This window comes from Lissotriton helveticus, chromosome 1_1 (assembly GCF_964261635.1).
Source record: "Lissotriton helveticus chromosome 1_1, aLisHel1.1, whole genome shotgun sequence".
Classification (NCBI taxonomy): domain Eukaryota; kingdom Metazoa; phylum Chordata; class Amphibia; order Caudata; family Salamandridae; genus Lissotriton; species Lissotriton helveticus.
Genome location: NC_136057.1, coordinates 1,263,580,132 through 1,263,604,021, shown reverse-complemented (window position 1 = coordinate 1,263,604,021; position 23,890 = coordinate 1,263,580,132). Strand labels below are relative to the sequence as shown.

Sequence of the window (23,890 nt, the reverse complement as noted above, 5' to 3'; positions counted from 1 at the left end):
TGGTGCTGACAAATGTTAAAACACGACATGGCACAAGCCCTGTCGTCCATGCCCACTGGCACTGCTTGCAAGTCACCCCTACTGAAGGCCTTATAGCCCTAAGGCAGGCTACATTATATTACACAAGAGGACATATCTACATGAGCCGATACGCCCTTGTGCTGTCTAATTAAATTTCTAGTTTGTACAAGTGAACAGGGAAGCCATCTCATGTGTATGTACTGGGCACTGATCATTACGAGTGTGCTGGCTGACTGGTATTGTCCAGTCTGTCACCACAGACATGTTTTTGACCCCCCTGCTGGTGAGAGCCCACGCTCTGAGGCCAGAAACGATGCCTGCTCCGGAAGAAGGTGTTCACACCTTCAGCAGGGCGGATAGTGAATCTGCATACCAAGGCCAGGGACTTCAAAGCTCCTGCCACCTTTGATATGCGATCCTTGCTACCCCTAGATCTGGGAGATGCAACCCCTGCCCTGAGGCCCATTTGACACCAGGACAGGCAGGAAATTAGCTATGGTAGGAAGTGTGGTGCACTACCAGGCCAGTCACACCCCTAAGTCACATTAAATAGACTCAGATCCCACTCTGTACTGAAACCACAAACCATCAAAGTTTGGAAGGACATCGATCACGCTGAGCTAACGACCTTACTTGAAAAAACCCGTCCTGATTCAACATTTGATCCAAACTTGGCCACCCGACAATTTCAGGAGTGGATAGGTACCGCCACCCACTCCTTAGCCCCAACTAAAAAACTCTCTAGTAATAGAGCAACGCCATCAGCCTCATGGTTTACAGAGGAGCTCCGTATTAAGAGGCAATTCTGTAGAAACAGGGAGAGACACTGGCGCAGATCCTACAGCGCTGAAAGCAAGACCAGTTATAAGGAAGCACTCGGACAATACAAAGCCCTTATTGTCGAGACAAAAAAATCCTATTTCACTGAACAAATCAATTCTGCTAAAAACTCAAGTAAAAAACTTTTTGGGATAACTAAGGTCTTAACAGGAAACGCACCGGACCTGAATCCTCCACAATCCCAAGTCTTTTGTGATTCTCTGGCTGATTTCTTTTTCACAAAGGTGAATGATATATATCAAGCATTCTCCACAAAAACAGTAATTAGCTCCCCCACATCTAACAACGGGATCAATAATATCGAACTATCTCAGTTCTCAGACCTTGGAGAAACACAAATCAAGGAAATAACGGCCACAATCAAATCAGGCTCAGCATTAGATCCCTGTCCTCTAAAAGTCATTCGTCCGATCATGGACTATCTCTCCTCTGACATTGTATCAATCTGCAATACAATGTTCAGAACTGGGATATACCCAGACTCCCTTAAAAACACCTTGGTCAAACCCTTACTTAAGAAAGCTAATCTAGACAAGGACCAACCAAAAAACTACCGCCCCATAGCCAGTCTTCCCTTTTTAGCCAAGGTAGTGGAAAAGGCTATGAACTTACAACTCTCGGAGTTCATAGAAAAACATCAACGATTGGACAACACTCAATTTGGTTTCCGCAAGTTCCATGGAACCGAAACTGCCTTAATAAAAGCTACAGAGGACATAAGAGTGATACGGGGCCAAGGAGGTACAGCAATACTCGTATTGCTTGATCTGTCGGCAGCCTTCGACACGGTCGACCACAAGATCCTGGTCGACCGTGCCGAAAACCTGGGCATCCGCCACATGGCTAGAAATCTGCTTTCCTCCTTCCTGGCCGGTAGATCACAGGTGGTCACACTGGGGCCCTTCCAATCGCACAAGCTGTCACTACCGTGTGGGGTTCCTCAAGGCTCATCCCTCAGTCCGACACTATTCAATATCTACGTATCGGACCTGGCCTCTGTCATCAAGGCCTATGGGATGAGCCTTACCTCATACGCGGATGACACCCAGCTTGTGTTGGCCATCAACGGAAATAGAGACAAGGTAGCCGAAAACTTCCAAGAGGGCATGCGGGCGATCGGTGAGTGGATGGCCTCTAACTGCCTAAAGTTAAATGCTGAAAAAATGGAGGTCGTCATATTTGGACATCTCTCCCCCGGATGGTCAAACACCTGGTGGCCCCCACCGCACGGAACACCACCTACACCAGCCGTCACCGTCAGAAATCTGGGGGTGATTTTTGACGATAAATTAAATTTCATGGCCCACTCAAATAAAATAGCAGCAACAGCCCATCATAAACTCAGGCTGATCAAGAAAATCATGCCGTTTCTACCAACCTCAGCAGGTAAGACGCTGGTAAGCGCCCTCGTGTTGTCATCTCTTGACTACTGTAACGGCTTATTCATCAACGCCCAAGCAAGAGTGACCAACAAAATGCAGACCATCCAGAATGCTGCAGCCCGTCTCCTATCTGGAATCCCAAAGTTCTCACCAATCTCCGAGACCATAAGGGACCTGCATTGGCTCAAGATTCGAAACAGGATCAAGTTTAAAGCGCTGTGCATACTCTATAAAGCATTGCACAACTGTGGCCCACATTTCCTGAAATCCCAACTCAGATACCAATCCTCCACAAGATCGCTCCGATCCAACAACCTTAAAATCCTACAAATACCACGAACAAAAACAGTTAACTGGGGTGATAGACACTTCCTTGTGGCAGCTCCCAGATTATGGAATTCCCTGCCAGCTTCCATCAAAGACAGCCCATCCCTGATGCATTTCCGCAGAAAGATAAAGACCTGGCTGTTTGATCAAGAATAGTTACCGGCCTAACCTCGGGAATACATTCAAAGTTTCTAGCGCCGAGACGCCTACGGGCAATTGTACGCGCTGTATAAATCTAATAAATAAATAAGATGGGCTGCCTGATGTGCCCCACAAAAGAGGGGTTTCACTATTTTGATTTTGGTGAAAGTTAGAACTCTGGGACAGGATTATGTCCACATGAAGTGGTCATATAGGTGGCTTAGTGACCCCAAGGGTAAGTAGCTACAACTCTTCACTCTCCTTAACACACCAAGAGTGAGTATTTATATGGCTCCCTGACATCAGGAACTTAGATTCGACTGACTGAAGAAAGAAGTGGACAAAGATGAACCAAAGAACTGACAACTGTTGGTGGACTTTGGCGCCAAACCCTGCCTTCCTGCTCCATTGTCGATAATTGGAACGCCCCGACTTGTTCTGCTGCTGTGCAGCCTCCAAAAGTCTTGGAGGACCTCCAGCACTCCACCATGCCGTCAGCATCTCCCTTGAAGTGGAGGAGCCACTTCCCCACTTCCACTTGCCTGCAGGTACCTGCCGCAGTGACCGGTTCACCATTCTGCTGTTCACCGGGCCCACTGATGCAGCAGCCACCCAAAAAGAGGCCACCGTTTTCCTAGAGGTCAGATCCGTCTCCCTACCAAGTGAGAAGACTCGAGGACCAGCTGGAGCCACCCTGCACCAATACCCGGGTTACTGGACCCCTTGAAGCAACTAAAGCTTGTTTGAATCTAATCTAGACTCCAAGATGCGCAGCGACTGAGCTGCCGACGCGGGACCTCTGTATCGCAGAGGCAAGCAAAGAGAGCGGCCCAGCTGTTCTAATTTGTCCCCCTTTGCAAGTCTAACCGCGATCCGTAGGTGCCTTTGACGTACGGGCACTAACCGATCAAAACTCTTTGCACCCGAGCTCCTTGGCCCGGGTCCATGACAATAGACCATGCTCCCCTGCTCCCAATACCCCCATGAACAGAGTCCCCCGTTGGGAGCTACCGTACTTGTCACCAAGTCCCCCCTCTACAGCCTGTTTCTAGGTGGCCCCCCTCCTTGCCTATGGTGTAGTGTGCAAGGCTACCAACCCATCCAGCACCTCTGCTCCCAGACATTCCAAGGCATGTAAACTTGAACTGCTGGTGGTACTTTGGACCTTGGTTCCGTAGCTCCTTAAGTCCTAAAGGGGACCCATAAGATTTGTTTGTTAAAAACCGAATGCCGTATGTGTCTTTTTCTCCGTAGTAAAGCATTACCGCGCATTTAAGTGAACATTTTACTTACCTGCTAAAATTGCTATTTCGAAAAGTACTTACCCATTAACAAAGTTCTTGGTGTTAAAATAAATGGAAAAATACTTGTTATTATTCTACATTTGTTTCATGTTTCTTCTCGAGTGTGTGCCTCATTTATTGACTCTGTGTATGTTTGTTTAACAAATGCATTAACATTACCCTCTTATAGGCAGTCTAAACTGTTCACCATCACTACCACAAAAGAAAGCATTTGGGATTATTAATATAAGCCCTGTAAACCAATAGGGGTTGCCTGTATTCTACATAAAAAGCCAGCTTCCTACAGTAGGCCATCGGATCACGTGGTCTTCCCCAGGGCCTTCACTTCCACTTCCTTTATTGGAGGTATCAGTGCCTCCAAATGGTCCTATGGAATCCTTGTCAGTCATTTTTCTAGAGAGAAGTCCTCCTCCATCTGTGACACTATGTCTGCTCCCTTGTGCAACTCTGTAATGTATTCCAGAAATGCCTCATTTATCTCATTCTAGGTGAGTAAAGAATCCCTGTGGCCATTTTCTAGTTCTGCTATCTGCAAGCCCCTCCATTCTAATTTAGAAAGAGATGTGACCAGACATTCTGCTTTGTCGCCCTCAGAGTAAGGTCACTGAAAATAGTTCCTGTTGTTGAGGCACCATAGTTTTTGAAGAAATGTGACAAATTTCACCCACTTGGACTACAGGTGCAGTTGTCATGTCGGATCCCTGATTGCTTCCTGTTCAACAGCTTTGAGTAATTCTAACAGTGTGTCTAAATTAGATTCTAGAGTTTTCTAACCCCGCCACTGTTCTATTCCAGTGACTCATAGCAATCCCTTTGTATGTCTCCTCTCCAGTAGAGTGTCGGAGGTGGTGCCTTTAGTTTCACTTTAATAACTTTGTATGGCTTCTCTCGGGTTTTTGTTGCAGCGATTGTTGCATGTGGATCTACCTTTAGAGTTGGTTGCTCTGTACTCGTTTTATGAAGTCTATCATTGTGACCTTGCCTAAGTATGTGTTCGGCTGCAATTGGGACAGTTAGTCTTTAATGTGATTGCTTCTGTTGGTCAATTTAATGTGGTCAACCCTGGCATGCCCATGGCAATGACTGTGTGTCTGTATTTGTTTTCAAAGCCTCACTTGTGATTATGATAGCCTCTAAGGTCTTGTCCATCTTGTCTTTCTGTGAATATTTTTGGTTTATGTCTCCCCTCTTCTGAGCAGCATGCGGTTCGCTGGATTGTTCCCATGGGAGGAGGAGAACATTTCAACTGCCCTGAGGGTTTTTTAACATTATTTGCTTTGCCCATATTGTAAATCAATAAATTGGGGCATTTGGGAGTGATAAATACTCCACGCGGGCAAGTGTCTGCTGTTAGGGCCAGCTGGTGTACTTCAGTCTTGGCTGTGTCCAAACGATGGGGAAGCTCTCTGAGAAGCTGCACTAGCTCGATCATACATCCTTTCTGCCTTAGATGGGATCCAATAAGTCTATTCACACCAGTATGTTATTATTCCGTCTGCACTACAGTGCTTAATTTGATTAATTTACCAGAGTGGGAAGTCCCCAAGTGGAATACTCGCAATTCCCTGTTAGGGTCTTCCTCTGCTTACTCTGCAGTGTCTCCCGTACCCTCCCCCAGTAGATTGCTGGGCATTTGGGCTTCCTCATGACTCTGAACTTTCCGTATGTCTCCTAGCTCAGTAGTCGTTCACCTGCACCTCTCTGCAACCATGGCAGATGCCATTTTGGACCTAGTCGTAGGCCAGCACTCTTGGCTCCTGTGTCGCTGTTGCAGCACAGCTGTCACTTGTAATCTCCTGCAGGACAGCATTCCCAGGGGAGTGTCAAAGCACTTCTCCACCAGTTTGTGCCCCTATTTTGTTTATTGGGCCTTACAGATGTTTGTCGATTAGGGCAGCTGGTACGGCGCTCCGAAAACCACATCTTAATCCATGAGCTGCTGGATTTGCCTCTCCAAGGCATCATGTGCGTGTTGATTACAAATTCTATGCTGGGATAGGTTTTAGGCCCTAGGAAAGAGCAGCCCGCCCTCAAAGAAGAGCCATGAAGAAACCAAAGTTGTACTGCTTTTGATAATCCTCATTTCTCAACACTGATAGTTCTCTTTTACACAGACTTCCCCTTAGCTGTTGATGGAGGAAAAAAGCTCCCTTTGAAAGGCACATTCTGTTCGAGGCATATGAGCTGTAGATCATATGCTTTAGCATAGATCGCTATCTAGTGTTGGGTCCGGATGTTTGCACTTTGCTTTTCTGCGGAGAAGTCTTTGCAGTTACAAGGTAGGTGCCTCCTCCTTCCGGTGATAGTGCGCTTGTGCGTCGACTCCATCCCCAGATTGTTTTTTTCTGCCATCTGGTTCAGATGTGTATATCTGCACTCCGGGTAGGTATCGTTCTCGAAAACCTACGACGCGCAATCTTCTACCCTCAACAGTATTGTCTTTGATCGCAGTTTCCCATTTGACGTGTATGGTTCAACTGAAAAAACCTTTGATCGGGAACTTCGAGGCGGGCGTCGGGCCTACCTGTGCTGACCACACCAGCAGTTGATGGAACGGACTCTATTTAAACTCCATTTGTGCTAAATTTCCTTGCACCGATTTGCACAAGGTTTGCAACCTCTGCTTATCCCCGGAACACAACGAAAAGGACTGTGAAGCATTCAATGGTTCCGATAAAAAAAAACATTCTGTAGTAGGGGATCTCTGTGTATAGTCATAATCTAGTGAATAGTCCCGCCCATGTGCGTGGACCCCGGAGCAATCAAAAATAATCTCTTAATGTGTCGAAAAATGCAGAACTGCACAGACACTTAAGAGAGAATTAAAGACCGATAATGCAGCCTATATCCACAGGCTACACTGTCCAGTACTTCAACTAGAAATTCCACCAAAAATCCACAAACAGCAAAGCCTGTCCAGATTTCCCTTGCTTTAACAGCAAAAACCCTCTGGAATGATAGAGAGAAAGACCTGGACAGACAAGCCCCATAGGCTGCCATTATATGGCTCAAAACAGGATACTGTGCCTTTAAGAGAACCTTCCAGAACTTCACAGTATCCCAGAATGCACTGCAGGTCCCTTTTACTTTCAGTTCTTTTTTCCGGCTCCTGCTAGCAGGACCCTGGAGCATTGAGCTCTCCCTTTTGGGATTTATTTTTGTGATTTCTCACTTATTCAAGTGTTTTTTTGTACTTTGTTCAAAGTACTTTGGTTAATTCTTCTTTGGTGTGCTTTTGGGGCAGTCTTTTTGTAGAATATGCCTGCATTATTTGACAAATGCCCGGAATGTTCCAGGAAGAAGGCCAAGACTGACCCACATGAAGTGTGTATCCTCTGCCTTCCCTCCTCTCATAACCCTGATGAGTGTGAGATCTGCCAGGGATTTACAACCAGGACCCTGAGAGACAGAAAGAAGATCAGGCTCCAAGGCCTGAAGGAGAGAAGACTGCAAGCACGAGGTGGGTCTGGAGGGGCTTCATCTGCCCATGCTGAGGCCTCTGGGGGGGCAGGAAGTCCAGCAAGCGTCCCCATTCTCCGTCGGTGTCGATTGCACCGACTACGGCATCGAGAGAGATGACTACAGTCTGTTCCCCATCTCCCCAGGGCTCTGGGTCGAAGCGGCGTCGACGTTCGACGTCGAGGGATCTGAACAGACCGCCGTAGACATCACTGGTGACGGTTTCGTCGTCGTCGTCGTCGTCGAGGACAGGACGTCGACGGGGGCGTCGGCGCTCGTCGTCGTTGCGACACCGCCGTTCGCGAAAAGGAGAAGGTCGTCGTCGAGGGGATCCTCGGCATCGAGGGGGCGTTTGCCGTCGAGGCGCAAGAGATCGCCGTTGAGGCACAAGAGATCGCCGTCGAGGCACAGGAAGCCGTTGAGGCGAAGACGATCGACGTCGAGGCCATGGAGGTCGCCGTCGAGGCGGAAGCGTTCGGCGTCGAGCGACAGGCGTTCGCCGTCGAGGAAGCGCAGTTCGACGTCGAGGGGCCGACGCTCGCCATCGGGTCACCATTCTTCGACGCAGGAAAGGCACAGAAGGAGTTTGGGCACCAGGAGTCAGTCTGACAGGCGTCCAGTACCGAGGAGAGACTCTCCCACATCCCAGCCTGATAAGGAGGGCGGGTCACCGGGCTCGGTGTACTCCCTTGTGTATACCCCTCCTAAGCCGGGGACAGTGATGCCTCCTCCTCCGCCTCCTCTGCCGAGAGGGCTTCCTCCGCGGGTCCCTACCCCGCAGCCTCTTCCACCTCTACCACCTCGGCCTCAGCCCCAGCCTCAGCCTCAACCTCAGCTGCCGGTTGACAAGCCTCCACCGCTTCCTCAGAGGTCGGTTTCCCTGCCCAGGTACCCACTCCTCCGAAGGGGACCCCTCGGCCGAGGCGACCACCCAAGCCACAGTCTCCTGTCCCGGTGGAACCGGCAGGGCGACCAAAGCCACGGAAGTCACGATCCCGCTCCGGACGGAGAGGGAGGTCGCACAGTCATCACAGATCCTCGACGAGGTCCAGACGGCGCCACAGGAGGCGCGGATCACGGTCCCGCACGGGCTCTTCCAGGACGAGGTCCTACTCCCCGACCTTGTCAGACTCCCCGGGGACGAGGGTGTCTCCCGTGGATGACATCAGCACGTTCCAGGATGTTCTCCTGAGGGGTGCAGCGAAATTAGTAATCACGGTGACGGCTCCCACAACTACGACGTCCGTGATCTTTGAGACACTTCACAAGAAACATTTGTCTTGCCCTCTGCTGCCGCTCATGCCAGGCTTGGTAGAGCCAGTGGAGGAGCTGTTCCTTACGCCTGCAGTAACGAGAGCTGCTCCATCCCGTCTGCTGAAGAAATATAGGGCTCCGGATTCCGACCCGGCTTTTCTAAGGTCTGACCCGGTTCCGGACTCCGTTATAGTGACGGCAGCCAGAAAACAACATTCTACCCCTCCGTCTTCTACTGTGCCTCCGGATAAGGAGAGCCGATGGATCGACTCTAATGGCAGGAAGGCTTGTGGGACAGCTGCTACGGTCATGAAGACCGCTAGCGATACGGCTCTGCTGGGACGGTACGATCGTTCCCTGTGGGAATCTCTCCAGCAGTTCACGGAACTCCTGCCACGAGACAAGAGGGAGGATTTTCTAGAGATCCTGAAGGAAGGGATGCTGGTTTCGAACCAGGTTATCAGCGGGGCTGCGGATGGTTCCCTGTTGGCGGCCCATGGTTACTGTCATGGGATCAACCAGCGACGCCATGCTTGGCTCAGGCTCACATCACTCAAGCCGGAGGCCCAGCAGCGAGTGACTAATCTGCCCTTCTCGGGGGCGACCCTGTTCGGAAAACATGCGGATGATGAGATGGCCCGCATGAAGGCGGAGGCAGAGACTCTGACGGCTGTGGGCTTGGAGAAGCCCAAAGAAAAGAAAGCCTACCTCCCGTTCCAGAGACGGTTCGGGGCGCAGGGCCGAGGGCGAGGACAGGCTTCGGGACAGCAGCAGCAACAACAGCAGCAGTTCCGGAGGCCCTTCCAGAAACGCCAGAAGGGTAGAGGAAGTCAGCAGTCCTCTACAGCGAACAAGGGCGCGGCCGGGTCTCGACCCTGAGCTGTTACTTCCCCTTCATCCGTTACCCGCTCCGGTGGGGGGAAGCGTCCAATTTTTTCTGGCAGAGTGGAGAAAAATTACTAAGGACAAGTGGGTGCTGAATATTGTTTGCAATGGATACAGTCTTCGGTTCACCGGCCCGCCTCCATCGATCTCTCCAGTCAGCTCGCAGTTTCAGCTGCGCGAGCTCCAGGCGGAGGCCGATATCCTGTTGAGGAAGAAGGTGATAGAAGACGTACCTCTGTCTCAAAGAGGAAGAGGTCTGTACTCCGGATCTTTCTGGTCCGCAAGAAGGACAAGAACGAGTTCAGGCCCATTCTGGATTTGCGACAAGCAAACAAGTGGATTCGCAGAGCGAAGTTTCGCATGCTGTTGTTGCATCACATTTATCCTCAGCTGCAACAGGGAGACTGACTGTGTGCCATAGATCTTCAGGATGCATACTTCCATGTGCCCATTGTACTCAAACACAGGAAGTTCCTGCGATTCCAAGTCGGCGCCAATCATTATCAGTACACAGTACTGCCGTTCGGATTGAAGTCTGCGCCCAGGACATTCTCGAAGTGCATGGCAGTGGTAGCCGCACACCTAAAGAAGAACAGGGTGTTTGTCTACCCGTACCTGGACGATTGGTTGATCAAGGCCTCCTCCTTCTCGGAAGCTCAAGCGCACTTCCGGAAGACGTGCGTTCTCTTGAACAAGCTGGGGTTGCACATCAACATGTCCAAGTCTGTCCCGACTCCGGTCCAGTGGATACAGTACTTGGGTGCCTCATCAATACGCTGTCAGCAAGCGTGTCTCCTTCGGAGGAGAGACGGTTATCACTCCTTCGGAAGGCTCAGGATCTTATGACCGCTCCATCTACAACAGTGAGGACGGTGTATTCTCTACTGGGGTCGATGGCCTCTTGTATCTTCCTCACGCCACTCGCACGGCTGCACATGAGACCATTGCAGGAGTGCTTGGCGGATCAGTGGGATCAGAGGAAAGGATCTTGGGACGACAAGATACGACTGTCTCTGCATGCTCTTCAGTCTCTGAAGTGGTGTTGTTCAGCGGAGAATCTCCTGAGAGGGGTTCCCTTCCACAAGGACATTCCCACGCAGACTATTGTGACGGATGCGTCTCTCCACGGCTGGGGGGTGCACTCCAGAGACCTACAGATTCAGGGGACGTGGTCCTAGATGGAGTCCACGTACCGCATCAATTTCCTGGAACTCAGAGCTGTTCACTTGGCACTGAAGGCCTTTCTTCCGTCCTTCCGGACCAACTCGTTGCTTGTTCAGACAGACAATACGACCACGATGTATTACCTCAACAAGCAGGGGGGTCTAGATCGCGCACCCTGTCGCAGGAGGCGCAGGCGATCTGGCACTGGCTTCTGGCCAGAGGACTGACGATAACGGCCACCCATCTACCAGGTGTGCAGAATGTTCAGGCAGACGCACTGAGCAGACTGATCCAGGAAATCCACGAATGGGTCATAAACGACGAAGTACTAGGAGAAGTCTTCGCAAGGTGGGGGACTCCAGACGTAGATCTGTTCGCCACTGCCGAAAACAGCAAATGCCGAGACTTCGCCTCCAGGTACTACCAACCAGGGACGCTGGGGAATGCGCTATGGATCAACTGGTCGAACAGCTTTCTGTACGCTTTTCCACCCATTCCCCTGATTCCGGCGGTGCTCATCAAACTGTCCCAGTCCAGGGCACGGATGATCCTGATTGCCCGGGAATGGCCCAGACAGTGGTGGTTCACGGACCTACTTCACCGGTCGCTCCTTCCTCACATACGGCTGCCGTGCAGGCCGGACCTTCTCACGAAGTTCGGGGGGCAGATGTTGCACCCCAACCTCTCGTCTTTGAGTTTGGCAGCATGGCTCCTGAGATAGTGCAATATGGCCATCTGAATCTACCAGAAGATTGCATGGACATACTGAAGGAGGCTAAGCGACCTTCCACTAGGACTTCTTATGCTTACAAGTGGAAGAGGTTTTGCATCTGGTGCAAGTCGAAGAACTATGACCCAACGACGTGTAAGGAAGATGTCATCCTTCCATATCTTCTATATCTGGCGCAGTCTGGCCTTAATGTCCATTCCATTAAGGTTCATCTGGCTGCTTTGACTGCCTACAGGAAATGCCCTTCACAGACTTCCTTCTTTCAGATCCCTGTGATCAAAGACTTTTTGGAAGGCTTGAAGAAAGTGTTCCCTCCTGTCCGGCTTCCTTCACCTTCATGGGAATTGAATGTGGTGCTGTCCAGATTGATGAAGAAGCCTTTTGAACCTATTCATAAAGCTTCGTTGCAGCACCTGTCCTGGAAGGCGGCGTTCCTAGTGGCCATTACATCGGCCCGCAGGGTGAGTGAAATTCAGGCGTTGTGTTGCCAAGAAACATATACTGTATTTCATGCTGCTAAGGTTGTTTTGCGTACTCACCCTAAATTTCCTCCTAAAGTTATATCTGACTTTCATGTTAACCAGACCATAACTTTACCTACGTTTTTTCAGAATCCTTCCTCTCCAGCGGAAAGGTCCCTGCATTCCCTGGATGTCAGGAGGGTGTTGAAATTTTATCTAGATAAAACCAAGGATATTCGTAGGTCAGACCAATTGTTTATCAATTATGGATCAGTCAGGACAGGTCTTGCTACCTCTAAACAGTCCATTTCTAGGTGGATTGTGTCCTGTATACAGTTGTGTCACCAAAAAGCTGGTAAGACCTTAGGGGGTAAACCTAAGGCTCATTCCACCAGGGGCAAAGCTGCCACGACAGCTTTGCTCCGTAATGTTCCAATTGCAGAAATCTGCAAGGCGGCCACTTGGAAGTCGGTCCATACCTTTGCTAAGCATTACTGTCTGGACACTGATGCCAGGGCAGACGCTCAGGTTGGGCAGGCTTCGCTGCGAAATCTGTTCGCACAGTAGTGGTGTTATTTCTCTTTTCTCCACCGCCGCTTTTGTGTGGGGATGGGCTTGCCATTCTATTCACTAGATTATGACTATACACAGAGATCCCCTACTACAGAAGGAGTAGTTTCTGTCCTGTAACTCCAGTTCTGTAGTAGGGGTATCTCTGTTATAGTCATAAGCGCCCGCCCTCCTCCCCGGTGGAGAGAGATATTCATGTAAGGAATGCTACAGGTCTGGCGTGTTACGCCTTCAAAAAGAACTGAAAGTAAAAGGGACCTGCAGTGCATTCTGGGATACTGTGAAGTTCTGGAAGGTTCTCTTAAAGGCACAGTATCCTGTTTTGAGCCACATAATGACAGCCTATGGGGCTTGTCTGTCCAGGTCTTTCTCTCCATCATTCCAGAGGGTTTTTGCTGTTAAAGCAAGGGAAATCTGGACAGGCTTTGCTGTTTGTGGATTTTTGGTGGAATTTCTAGTTGAAGTACTGGACAGTGTAGCCTGTGGATATAGGCTGCATTATCTGTCTTTAATTCTCTCTTAAGTGTCTGTGCAGTTCTGCATTTTTCGACACATTAAGAGATTATTTTTGATTGCTCCGGGGTCCACGCACATGGGCGGGACTATTCACTAGATTATGACTATAACAGAGATACCCCTACTACAGAACTGGAGTTACAGGACAGAAACTACTCCTTCGTGATCGTCGGGCTCGACGCCACGAGATGCAACGCAGTAGCGGCTCCATTCCGGACATCTTCGGAGCAGATTCAGATCGTCCAGCTTCCGAAGCCTATGATGAAGAACTGGTCACCATGTCTGAAGCCGCCTCCGACATGGAAGAAGAGAACATCACTCCGTGTCAACGTACGGTGAGTTCAGATTCCCATGTGCCCACTCAATCAAAAACTAAGGCTCCGGTCTCACCTTCGACCTCGGGCTCAGGTCGGCACTGAGAAAATGTTTCAGATGCCCCGCCCTCCATCCCGGCTATGAAACACAAGCCTTCTGGCCCAGGCCTTGAGCCAGCCCATTCCGGTGCCGAACGAACACCCTCTGCACCGAAATATAAGAAGAAGCACTTGCCAGTCTCCACACCGCCGGCACTGAAGACACCTTCCACACCGAAGGCCTCGGAGCCGAAATCCTCCAAGTCTAAAGATTCGAACCCAAAATCTTCCAAACCTTAAGCTTTGGAGCTAAAATCCTCGAAACCGAAAGCTTCAGAACCAAAATCATCCACACCTGAAGGCTCAGAGCCAATATCCTCCGCGCCGAAAAGTTGAGAGCCAAAACCTACAACTCCAAAAGCTTCTGAGCCCGAACCGCCTAAAAAGCACTCTGACTCAAAACATTCCACACCCAAAGACCCTCAGCCCAAATCTTCGTCGCCGAAGTCCACTCCTAAAGACAAAGATACTCCAAGACTGAAGATCCACCATTGAATCCAAAGTAAAAGAGACTAAGTATTGATCCTAAAACTGGACACTTCCTGGCCACTCTTTCTAAAAAAAACAGAAGCTTGATCTTTCAGAGGAGCCACAAATACCTCAGAAGAAAAAGGAAATGGGTACTAACCCTTTTCCCCCTTACATACCTCCCTCTCCTCCTCCCAACCGCAATTTACTCATTACACCATCAAATTCTCCACCTCCCCCACTATCACCTGACCCACAGGATGAAGATGAAGATGAAGATGATGGGGATGAAGAGCAGGGTATACTACTAAATCAGGATATACCACAAGACACTGATCCCTGGGAGAATTATGATAAGGAACTGGATCATGACAATGACCTCGACCTCTATCCCTCCAGACCCTCCCCACTTGATGACAACATTAGCTATGTTCAAATTATAAACAGGGCTGCACAGTATCACGGGGTGGAGCTTCATACAGACCTGCTAGAAGATTTCCATGTTGAGACACTAACGCACTCACAAAGGTCAACTTATACTCTACCAATGCTCAAAGGCTTGTTAAAACACACTGATGAGGTATTCAAAGACCCGGTTAGATCCAGAATACTCACACCTAGAGTAGATAAATACAAGCCCGCTCTTACAGACCCTGTATATATTAAAGGTCAGTTGCCCTTAGAATCTCTTGTGGTATCTATCGCTCGCAAGATAGCTAACTCTCAAACCACAGGCAATGCCCCTCCTCCTGATAAAGAGTCTAAACTCATTGATTCCTCAGGCAAAAGAGTGGCTTCGCAAGCGGCTAACCATTGGCGTATTGCCAATGATCAGGCTCTTTTAGCATGCTACGGCATGGCTCACTACGATGAGTTGGAAGAACTCTTGCAACATTTGCCAGATCGGTATAAAGCCAAAGCGAATGACCTCATTCAGGAGGGTAAGCTTATTACTAATACTTCCATCAAATGCGCACTAGAAGTGGCAGACACAGCATCTCGTGCCATCAACACTAGCATACTATTGTGCAGTCATGCTTGGCTTAGAATCTCTGGATTCAAGCAAGAGTCCACCATACTTAATCAACCTTTTGATAAGGAACATCTTTTCGGGCCAGCTGTCTATACTTCCCTAGAATAAAAGAAAAAAAGACACGGAACCTGCAAAATCCATGGGAGCCCTACAATTACCCTCTAATAGGGGTTCCTTTTGCCACTCCTTTTACAGGGGTGGCTCAAAAACAGAGTCCAGTGCATGCAATGTAGGATAAAAAGGTGATTTTTCTTTAAGGCAGCAGTTTTGACTGTGGTGTAAAGCATGCTAAGAGATATTTGCCATAATTCTTCAAGCGCCAGCATTAGCAAGCCTCCATACCAGACAGTCCACAGCTCCTTCATCTTTTCCTCCTCTAACTCCAAATACCAGACATAGGCTTCCTTCTTGATTGTTAATCCATCCCAGATTTTCTCTTTAAAGTCCCAATTATCTTCTTCCATCCATTTTTGGGAGGACCACCGTGTATGCGACTGGATGTACTTGAACCTAAATAGAGCTCCTGATGTTAAATCTAGCATTATTTCCCAGATACCAAGATCTCCAACCATTTCTGTAATTATAGCTACTTATGTTTGATGAGACTCAATGAGAGCTACTATTACCAGTGTTGTAATAGTGGCCACATCAGACAAGTTTGCATTAGTGGCCACTATATGCAATATTACTACCAGCGATCATCTGAGAGCATTAGGCGTGGTTGCCAACCGTAAAAGGTATTTGCCAATTTGGAATGCCTCTACATGGGTAATACATAAAAGTCACAGCAGCAATGCCTCTGATATCAAGGTATGGTAAAAAGTCTCCCCAGTGCCGCATGATTTATCACTCAAATATCAGATCTTATATATTATGGCAATTCAGCCATTTTTCTCCAAATATCAGCTTATGAGTTCTAATATTAGAAAAGATTGTCTCAAATATGCACTCTCAATTTTGGTATACTAATATCAATTCAACTGATCAAAAGCTTCTAATTTAGGAGGCTTGGCTGGACAGATGTAAGCTACTTACAGGTTGCTGGAGAGCTACGAGTAGCTCACAAGCTACTCGTTGGAGAAGGCTGGCCATCTCTCAAATGTCCCCAGCAGGTCATCCCTGTCGTCTTTAATGGAGGCTGCGTTTGTCATCTAGAAAGACTGGTATCCTCGGTGCGTCACAGATCAGCACTAGCTGGGTGTCCTAATGTATCCCTACCAATTTCTTAAAAAGGAACCATACATTTAAAGAGGCTTTTAAAACTTTACACCCCATACATATATAGAAATTTGACGTACTATTTCTTCCGCCATAATGTCCTTATCTAATTCTGCTTTTTGGGTGGGTTACCTGTTAGGCAACCAAATCTTTAATCTTATTTAAATCTTGAGATTTTTCTTCCATGTATAGTCTACTAAAGCTTTTAAGCCTCTCCTTTTCTATATCCTCGAGCCACTGATGTCTCTCCCAAGTCGTGCTTTATTAAGGTACTTATAAAGCTCTCGGTCTCTTCAAATCTAGATTTCCATGCTAGCAGTTCTCCGCATTTCTCCCCTTATGGAAAGTGTCACAGTTTGCTGGCTCTCCATCGGTCTTGCACTTTATTTCCAAGCTTATTTTGAACTCACTCTTCAACTTTTGGAATTCTAATTGCAGTTCTGCTTTTTTACTTGGCACATCAGCACTCTGTTGTTGTATTTCCTGTTCTTTTGCTGATATTTGTTCCTCCAACTTCTTATTCTTCTCTCAAGCCCTAGCACCATGATTGTATACTATTGTACTGATAATTCCTCTAATGCTTTGCATGCTTCCCAAACAATTATACAAGACACTACCCAAGTTATAAATAGATAAACACATGGGTCTTCTCTGTTAACTCCTGGGTGATATTTGTATCATGCAGTAATGCTTGATTCAATTTCCATCTATGTTGTGCATTAACTTCCTGAACCGAGAGTAACTCCACTATGATCAGAAAGATGTGTGTGGTCAAGTGTCACGTATTTCTGGCCCTTTGTTTTAATCCGGGAACAATCGAGTAGCATGTAGTCTAGTCTGGAATGATATCTGTACTGCTTACTGCAGAACATATATCCTTTGTCACTCTCACATTTTTCTCTTCTGGCTATCACACACACACCTATATCTTCGATTATATGTATGAGCTTGCAATACACTTTGATTGGAGACATACTTATTTTTGGAAGGTCTGTCGAACTCTTTTTCAAAGACCACATTGAAGTCCCCTACAACAGTTCAGAAATGGTTTGTACATATACTGCTTCAGATTACCAAAATCCCCTCACTGTGGACAACTGTTTTAAAAAATGTAATAATAATAGTAGATAAATAAGGAAGATAGACGAAATATATACAAAATGTAAACCTGAATATTTTCAAATGTTCTGTAAATGTGAAAGAATTTGCAATTGGTGAATAAAAAGTAAATTGGTATCCTTACTTGATTTGTGGGAGCAAACAGAATTTAGGGGGGGCGTTTGGTGATCTCACTTGATCACTGGTATATAATAACAAAAAGAGTTCATGCATGGGGAGCAAAATAGAAGTGATATGCTAGAGTGTAGCGTATCGCTTCACCTTATAGCAATAAAACCAAAATCTGAAAAGCTTCACCTTCCCTTAAAAAAATGGATTTTTGTATTTTCTGTTTGATTTAAATGGCATATTTGAAAATGTCTATTTGTTTGATTTACACTTGAGACTATATTGTGTTCGTTCTTTTGAGTTCCAAATCATTGAAATTGCTTAGGCTGGGATCCTTCGCTTCCAGTGGTGATTCATTGGGGCCTGCAGCAGACCAAAGGTTAGGAACCACTGCACTGTGCTATGAACACACAACTGCAACTGTGAACATCAAAACAAGACCATGGGACTTTCCCCAGCATCATACACGCATTCCTGATTCACACCTGCTTCTGGAGCCCCTCTACTGGGACAGGGTGCAAATATGCAATGTGAATGGTGCATGCATTGTAGGAAAGGGGGTGCCACCTCCTACGTGCATTCTATACAAAAAGGAATAGCATAGCATGTCCAACTTTGTATGGTCTCTGCACTTCTACACCTAATTTGTAATAGTCTCTCAAACATGGCCAAGGATTCCAGAAGTTGGTAATTTGAAGAAGCCGCTGGACTTAGGGTTATTGGAACTGCAAAGGCGAAGACTGTTTTATGTAAGAATGCAATACCACCAAACTAACAAGGATATTAACAGTCCCTTGCCAGGTCATGGTTGTGGGAATAAATCTGTTTTTTGTTCATTTTTTAATGCTTTGAATAGAAAAACACTACAGAACTATTTGTCTCTTCCATGGAAGTAGGTTCTATCTAAAAGTGTAACTTGTATCTTTATTACTGGCTTTTTGGGCAGTTCAGAAAGCACTGTAATATTTGGCCTTGGTCTGAAGCTACTCTAATTTTTTTCTCTTTTCATATTCTTTGCAGAGAGTCGTTGAGGGCGAACACAATAAGAAGGCAGAGTGAACGTGGGCTCTGGATGAAGTCGTTGTGGAAGGGCAGAACTTGAGAATTTTCTGCTTTTGGAAAGAGATTTTCTTTTAGTCATGAGAACCTTGCTTCAGAGGATTATCCTAAAGTAAACTTGATGGAGCCAACGGCATTTGCTTCTACACTGAGAGAATGAGATATAAGAGATGCTCCATCCCTTCCGGAAACACCCATAAAGCTTAGTCGCTTAGGTTTCCGAGTACCAACTCTATAAAAGCTCAGGAGATATTCGACACTTGTCACCTGGGAAAATGCGGGGTTTCTTACAAAATGATTGTTATTTTATCGCCTTAACCATGCACCAACTGATTGGTGTTCTGGGGCCATGAGCTGTTGCCTATAAAACTGAGGACATCCTCATTCTGTGTAGGGTCATTAATTCTTCTAAAAGGACCTACAATATTTGGACATATGCCAGCAGGCACAAACGCAATCTGTGCCAACTACTCTTAAAAATCCTTTATATTTTAGACATTTAGAACTGTACTTAAAATCATATCACAGCGAATCTATATTCTGCACAGCACAGTCATGCGTGCATGTGCTTTTTGTACTGTACAGCACAAAATCATGCTGATTTAGAAAACGTTTATCTTTTGGCAACAAGACAAGAATGTTCTTGTTGGCTCTAAGTACTGTGTGTTTATACATATAGAACATTAGAATGTACTTATGAAACTGATAAATGTACCACATCGTACCCTGCAGAAGGCAAACTTCATAAATCTGCTAGAGTGTGACAAACAGCCTAACTAAAGTGGGCATGCAGCCTTCATACTCAAACTGCACAGACACAGTCGTGCTTTCTCCACATGCGGTCCTGCTGTTTTTGCCTTGGTCCCACCTGGAAAGCATTTTGTTTACAGTTATGTCTTGAAACCTTATGTTACTAGAAGTGCAAAACAGCACTGCTCACCAAAGCCAGCTTTTTGCTTTTCAACACATCTACCTTGCATGCTTAGGATAATGGCCTTTTCCCTCGAATTGTGAAAAATATACCACTCAAAGGTTTTGCCTAAACTCAATAGACTTCATTTTTGAGTGAAATCGTAAAAATATATCATGCTTAATCAGAAGCAGTTTATCACCTATCTTAAAATGTTGTAGCCTGACTCCTGTCTGACACCTACGCTTCACAGAAAACACAATGTCAGTGAGAACTTCAGTTTCACAATCTCAGTGAGAACTTCAGTTTATTAGTGAAAACAGGTAAATTGTAGATGAGCACCATTCTACCACTGGCAGCCTTTCCTGAGCAGAGCGGATGGCATTTGTTGGGTTGACTGGTCGACTTCTAGTTTTGAAACTGAGCTCTTGGGATAGGAGTGTCATCGCAGTCTAGATAGAATTTTTAAGAATTTGTCCAACCGACAAATCTGTATACTTCTATCCAGCTCCTCTTAATACCTGAGTTCCTGGAATTTCAAACAAACATTACTCTTCTGGACAGCGAAAAATTATGCATTTTTATTATATATGTTGTTTTGTAGCCTAACCCGAATTAAATCAGAGTTGCATAAATTATAGTTTTTTAAGTGCATCCTCCTAGGTTACTTTTTATAACCAAAGAATCTTAGCTGAAACTTGCACATTTTAAGAAAATTATTTTTTTGTGTGCCTTTGCTTGATGTAATGAGCATTTCAGAAAGATTTTGGTTTGTCTCATGGACTTTGTCATTATGTGTTTCCGTTGCCATCAGAGAGCTCTTTACATAAAGCTTTAATTTTTGGATTTTACTTGACAATTTTTCCCAGATAATGTTATGTATTTTAAATCAATTGCTTAAAGTAGACGTTTTCATAAATGTAAAAAATTCTGCCAGTTGATCTATTTTATTTTTAGCATAATAGTTCACTATAGAGTTTCAGTTTATCTGACAACATAATCCCTAAGTATTGTGTGCAACTGCATTCAACTTGCTTGCAGTAACTGCACACCTTGCAAAGGTGAAATCAAACACTTTCCCAGAATCCTGAATGATGGAAATTAACCTTTGTAAGGTGTACTTAAAATGTGTCAACATTGGCAAGCTTTGGGCGTAAGAGCTGGGATTCTGGATGTTTTTGACTGGGGCAGCCCGCAAAGACAAGCGAACAACTACAAACTCGTACATTTCTGGATATTCATAAGTCTGTGGAGTTACTGCCCTGTAAATTGACGTAAATGTATTACTGTGAAAAGCAGCATATGTGTTTTCCATGGCAGGAAAGGGAAGGAAAACTCCCTGTTTAATGTGAGGTGTAGGCAAATGCGATTCTCCACAGGGACAAATATTGTGCACCAGAATAGAAAAATTAAGCTTGAAAGCACATTTTGCTTGCACTTGGCATAAATACTTAAACAGTATGCATTGAAGTGCTTGAGGAAATCAGTAACTCTTTGTCTATCCAAGAATAGTTCAATTTCTACTCAAAGTGTAGGCATAACCACATAGCAGAAAACAACAAACTTTTCCAACTGGCACTTGGTGAATCAGACCTATCATTATGAGCAGTTAACACTCGGTGCCTCGTGACAAGATTATAATGAGAAATTATGCAGATTTTTTTTTTTAAAGAAATTATTTCAGTGACAACTAGCAATAGATTTGCTAGCTGTCAGTTGGGGATATCTATAGAACTTGGGCAGTGTATTTGGTGCAGTAAGAGGCTCTAATTTGATGATCGTATTTTACTTTCGAAATGAAAGTGAGGCATTTATTTCAGCTTTGTCTGATTTTGTCTTTACTTTTGACTGGTTTGGAACAGTTGTGTCCGAGATATTCAAAATGGAGACAATATAAATGATATTATATTCATGCAATTATTAATAATACCTGATACTCATTTCAGTTAGCATTTCAAATCATTCTTTTCATGGTCTAATATAAATTATGGCTTAATAGCTAGGTCTAAGAATGGTGATTTGCCATGTGTAATATTGTGAAATCAATGACTACATCCATAACTAGCAAGTTAAGGAGTATCTAATATTTAAGAATGCTTACAATCGGAAGCCAGATTTGTTCTTTTTGCTGTGTTAATCAGATCTTTGGAGACTAGGGGCATCATTATGATTCTAGGTGGTCGGACTGCCAACCGCTATTGCAACAAGCACGTGGGCGATCCGACCACCGTATTACGATGCTACCGCCAGGCTGACAGTACATGTGCCCCCCGGGCCACTTTTCAGTGGCCCATGACGGATGGAATACTCCTTTCCGACATCCTTTTCATGGCGGTGTTTCCACCATGAAAAGGATGTTGGAAAGGGATATTATTAATCCAACGACTGTACCTGCCTCTGCACCGTCGCCATGCTGGGTCGATTCTCTGACCGCTGCCCCGTTGGGATCTCTGATCCTGGTGGAGGCAGTGGTCTTTCCTCCGTCATCTGTTGGTCTGACTGCCAGCATCGTAATATGGCGGTCGGACCAAAGGGATGTCTGCTGGTGGACTGCCACCAACGGCCTGTCGGTGACCCGACTGCCTGACATCAAAATCAAGCCCGATGTAAGTTTGTTTGAGATGCTAAACCCAAGCGCTGCTGACTCCATTTACTGGGTCATTGGAAATGGTGCATGAAGGGTCAATTCCAAACTGAAAGTGGCATTCTGATTAAGTAACAAGTACAACCTGCATCATGTTGTTTTCTTCACAAAAAAGTTAAATTTTTGTGCTTTTAAGTCTACTTAATTGAAGCAAATCGAAGCTTGAACATCTGCTATTATAACTCCTGAATTCCTTAAAAAGCATTTCTTAGTCAGTTATTGTGCATTCATTTGAGATACAGTAAACCATCATTGTTAGGCAATCTTGTACCCAAGTACCCAATACTTTGGTTGACCTTTTTTATTGTGAAGCGTTAATTTACACAAGTGTTTCAGTGTTCATAACTTTTGTTGCTTCACTGTATAGGGAAACTACTTTACCATTGCTGGTACATGCTTGAATGATATGGGTAATGATTTCCAGAGCACAAATGTGCTAGCTTCCCTTAATTAAGTGTGAGCATTGGTAACATTGAGATGTGGTCCATAGTCCTATAGAGCAAATGCCTTTCTTCACAGGAAATGTGCATATGATAACATGGTTTTCGATTGATTTGAGTAAATAATATGTTTGTGGGCCCGGGCAGTTTTTTCATTTTAACCTATTATTATCATGCATGCCTGCCTTTCTCATTAGGCTACACATCTTTCCAGGTCTTGGCAATGTTGATGTGCTCACCTTTACTGCGCAACTGTCCTCTCTGCTGTTTTACATAATGTTTGTTGAGAGTGCAATGCTTATGGTAGTTAAAAAGAGGAATATTGTTTAGTTATCAGATTCCTCATGTTGTCCCAACGATGCAAGTAAAAACTACATTCTGAAAGTAATTGTGAACACTGAGCCTCACATCTTGAATGAATGAAGAATAAAATGGATGTATCACCATTAGAGATTTATTGTTAAGCTTATATACAAAGCATTTAAGAATTGCTCTTATTTTTTTATGTACACATTTTGTCACTTTTTGCTGGAAGTAAGAGAATTTATTTGAAAAAAATAAAGTTGTGTGTGTGTGTTGCTATGGTTCCATCTGTTTTTATTCCCAAACGATTTATTACAAAATAAAGGAAAAACAAATATTCATTTTTATGTTGTGGTGCTTACCCACACAGCTAAATTTAATAGCCAATTATAATTTTGCATGATGTTTTAAAAGACTTCCTCAATACTGTATTTTAATTTCTCTTCAATGTGTAACATCTACCCCAAACTCTTTATCCCTTTCTTTGAACATTAAATCCTCAAGCTGTTGGATGTGAAGTTATCAGAAGTAGTTAATAACGCTGACCACTCCTAATTCCCTCAGTCTCCTCATTGCCCCTGAAAAAATAGATTGATATTGAATAGAGTGGAGGAATGAAAATGGGAATTTGAAAAGACCGTCAACTGCCACACACTGGGGACATTTATCTCAATTAGGCACCATTGAAAAGAGGTGGTAATCGCCAAGAAATTACAGAATCACAGCTCAGTATCAATAACAATTTTCCTGCCACACATGCTTAAAAGTTACAATATGTAGCATTATTGGTATTTGGCGTACAAAAATAATCCTCTCACTAGATTGGTCCATCTCTGAGGAGAGACTGAGTCGGAATTCTTCAGATTTCGCTACTACCTCAAGATCAAGATGCCTGGTGACCTTGTTTTCCCCACATTGGAACCACAGTGGGGAAATATACTTGTCTCAGTGAAAGTCTTAGTAAGTTCAACTGCAAAGTCAGATACTGATATGCAAAGCCTGAGGAATATTTTTACTCTAGGATTCCAGAGGAGGGAAATTAATTTCTTAGTAGCAAACGGGGCTTTTGCAGAATTTTGTACAGAAAGAAGACTCACTCTATGCATTTAGAAATTAACCCG

At 45.4% G+C, this 23,890-nt stretch overlaps 1 protein-coding gene across 3 annotated transcripts in view; it reads left to right on the top strand.

Annotated features, from left to right (window-relative positions):
* LOC144822575 (B-cell receptor-associated protein 29-like) overlaps nt 1-23,046 on the top strand; it is a 270,162-nt gene extending 247,116 nt beyond the window's left edge. For all 3 annotated transcript variants that reach the window (XM_078680293.1, XM_078680300.1, XM_078680283.1), the window contains one exon: nt 18,434-23,046. In XM_078680293.1, the coding sequence (XP_078536419.1) occupies nt 18,434-18,472 (39 nt within the window). In that variant the 3' untranslated portion in view covers nt 18,473-23,046. The remainder of the gene's footprint in view (nt 1-18,433) is intronic.
* Nucleotides 23,047-23,890: the final 844 nt, after the last annotated feature.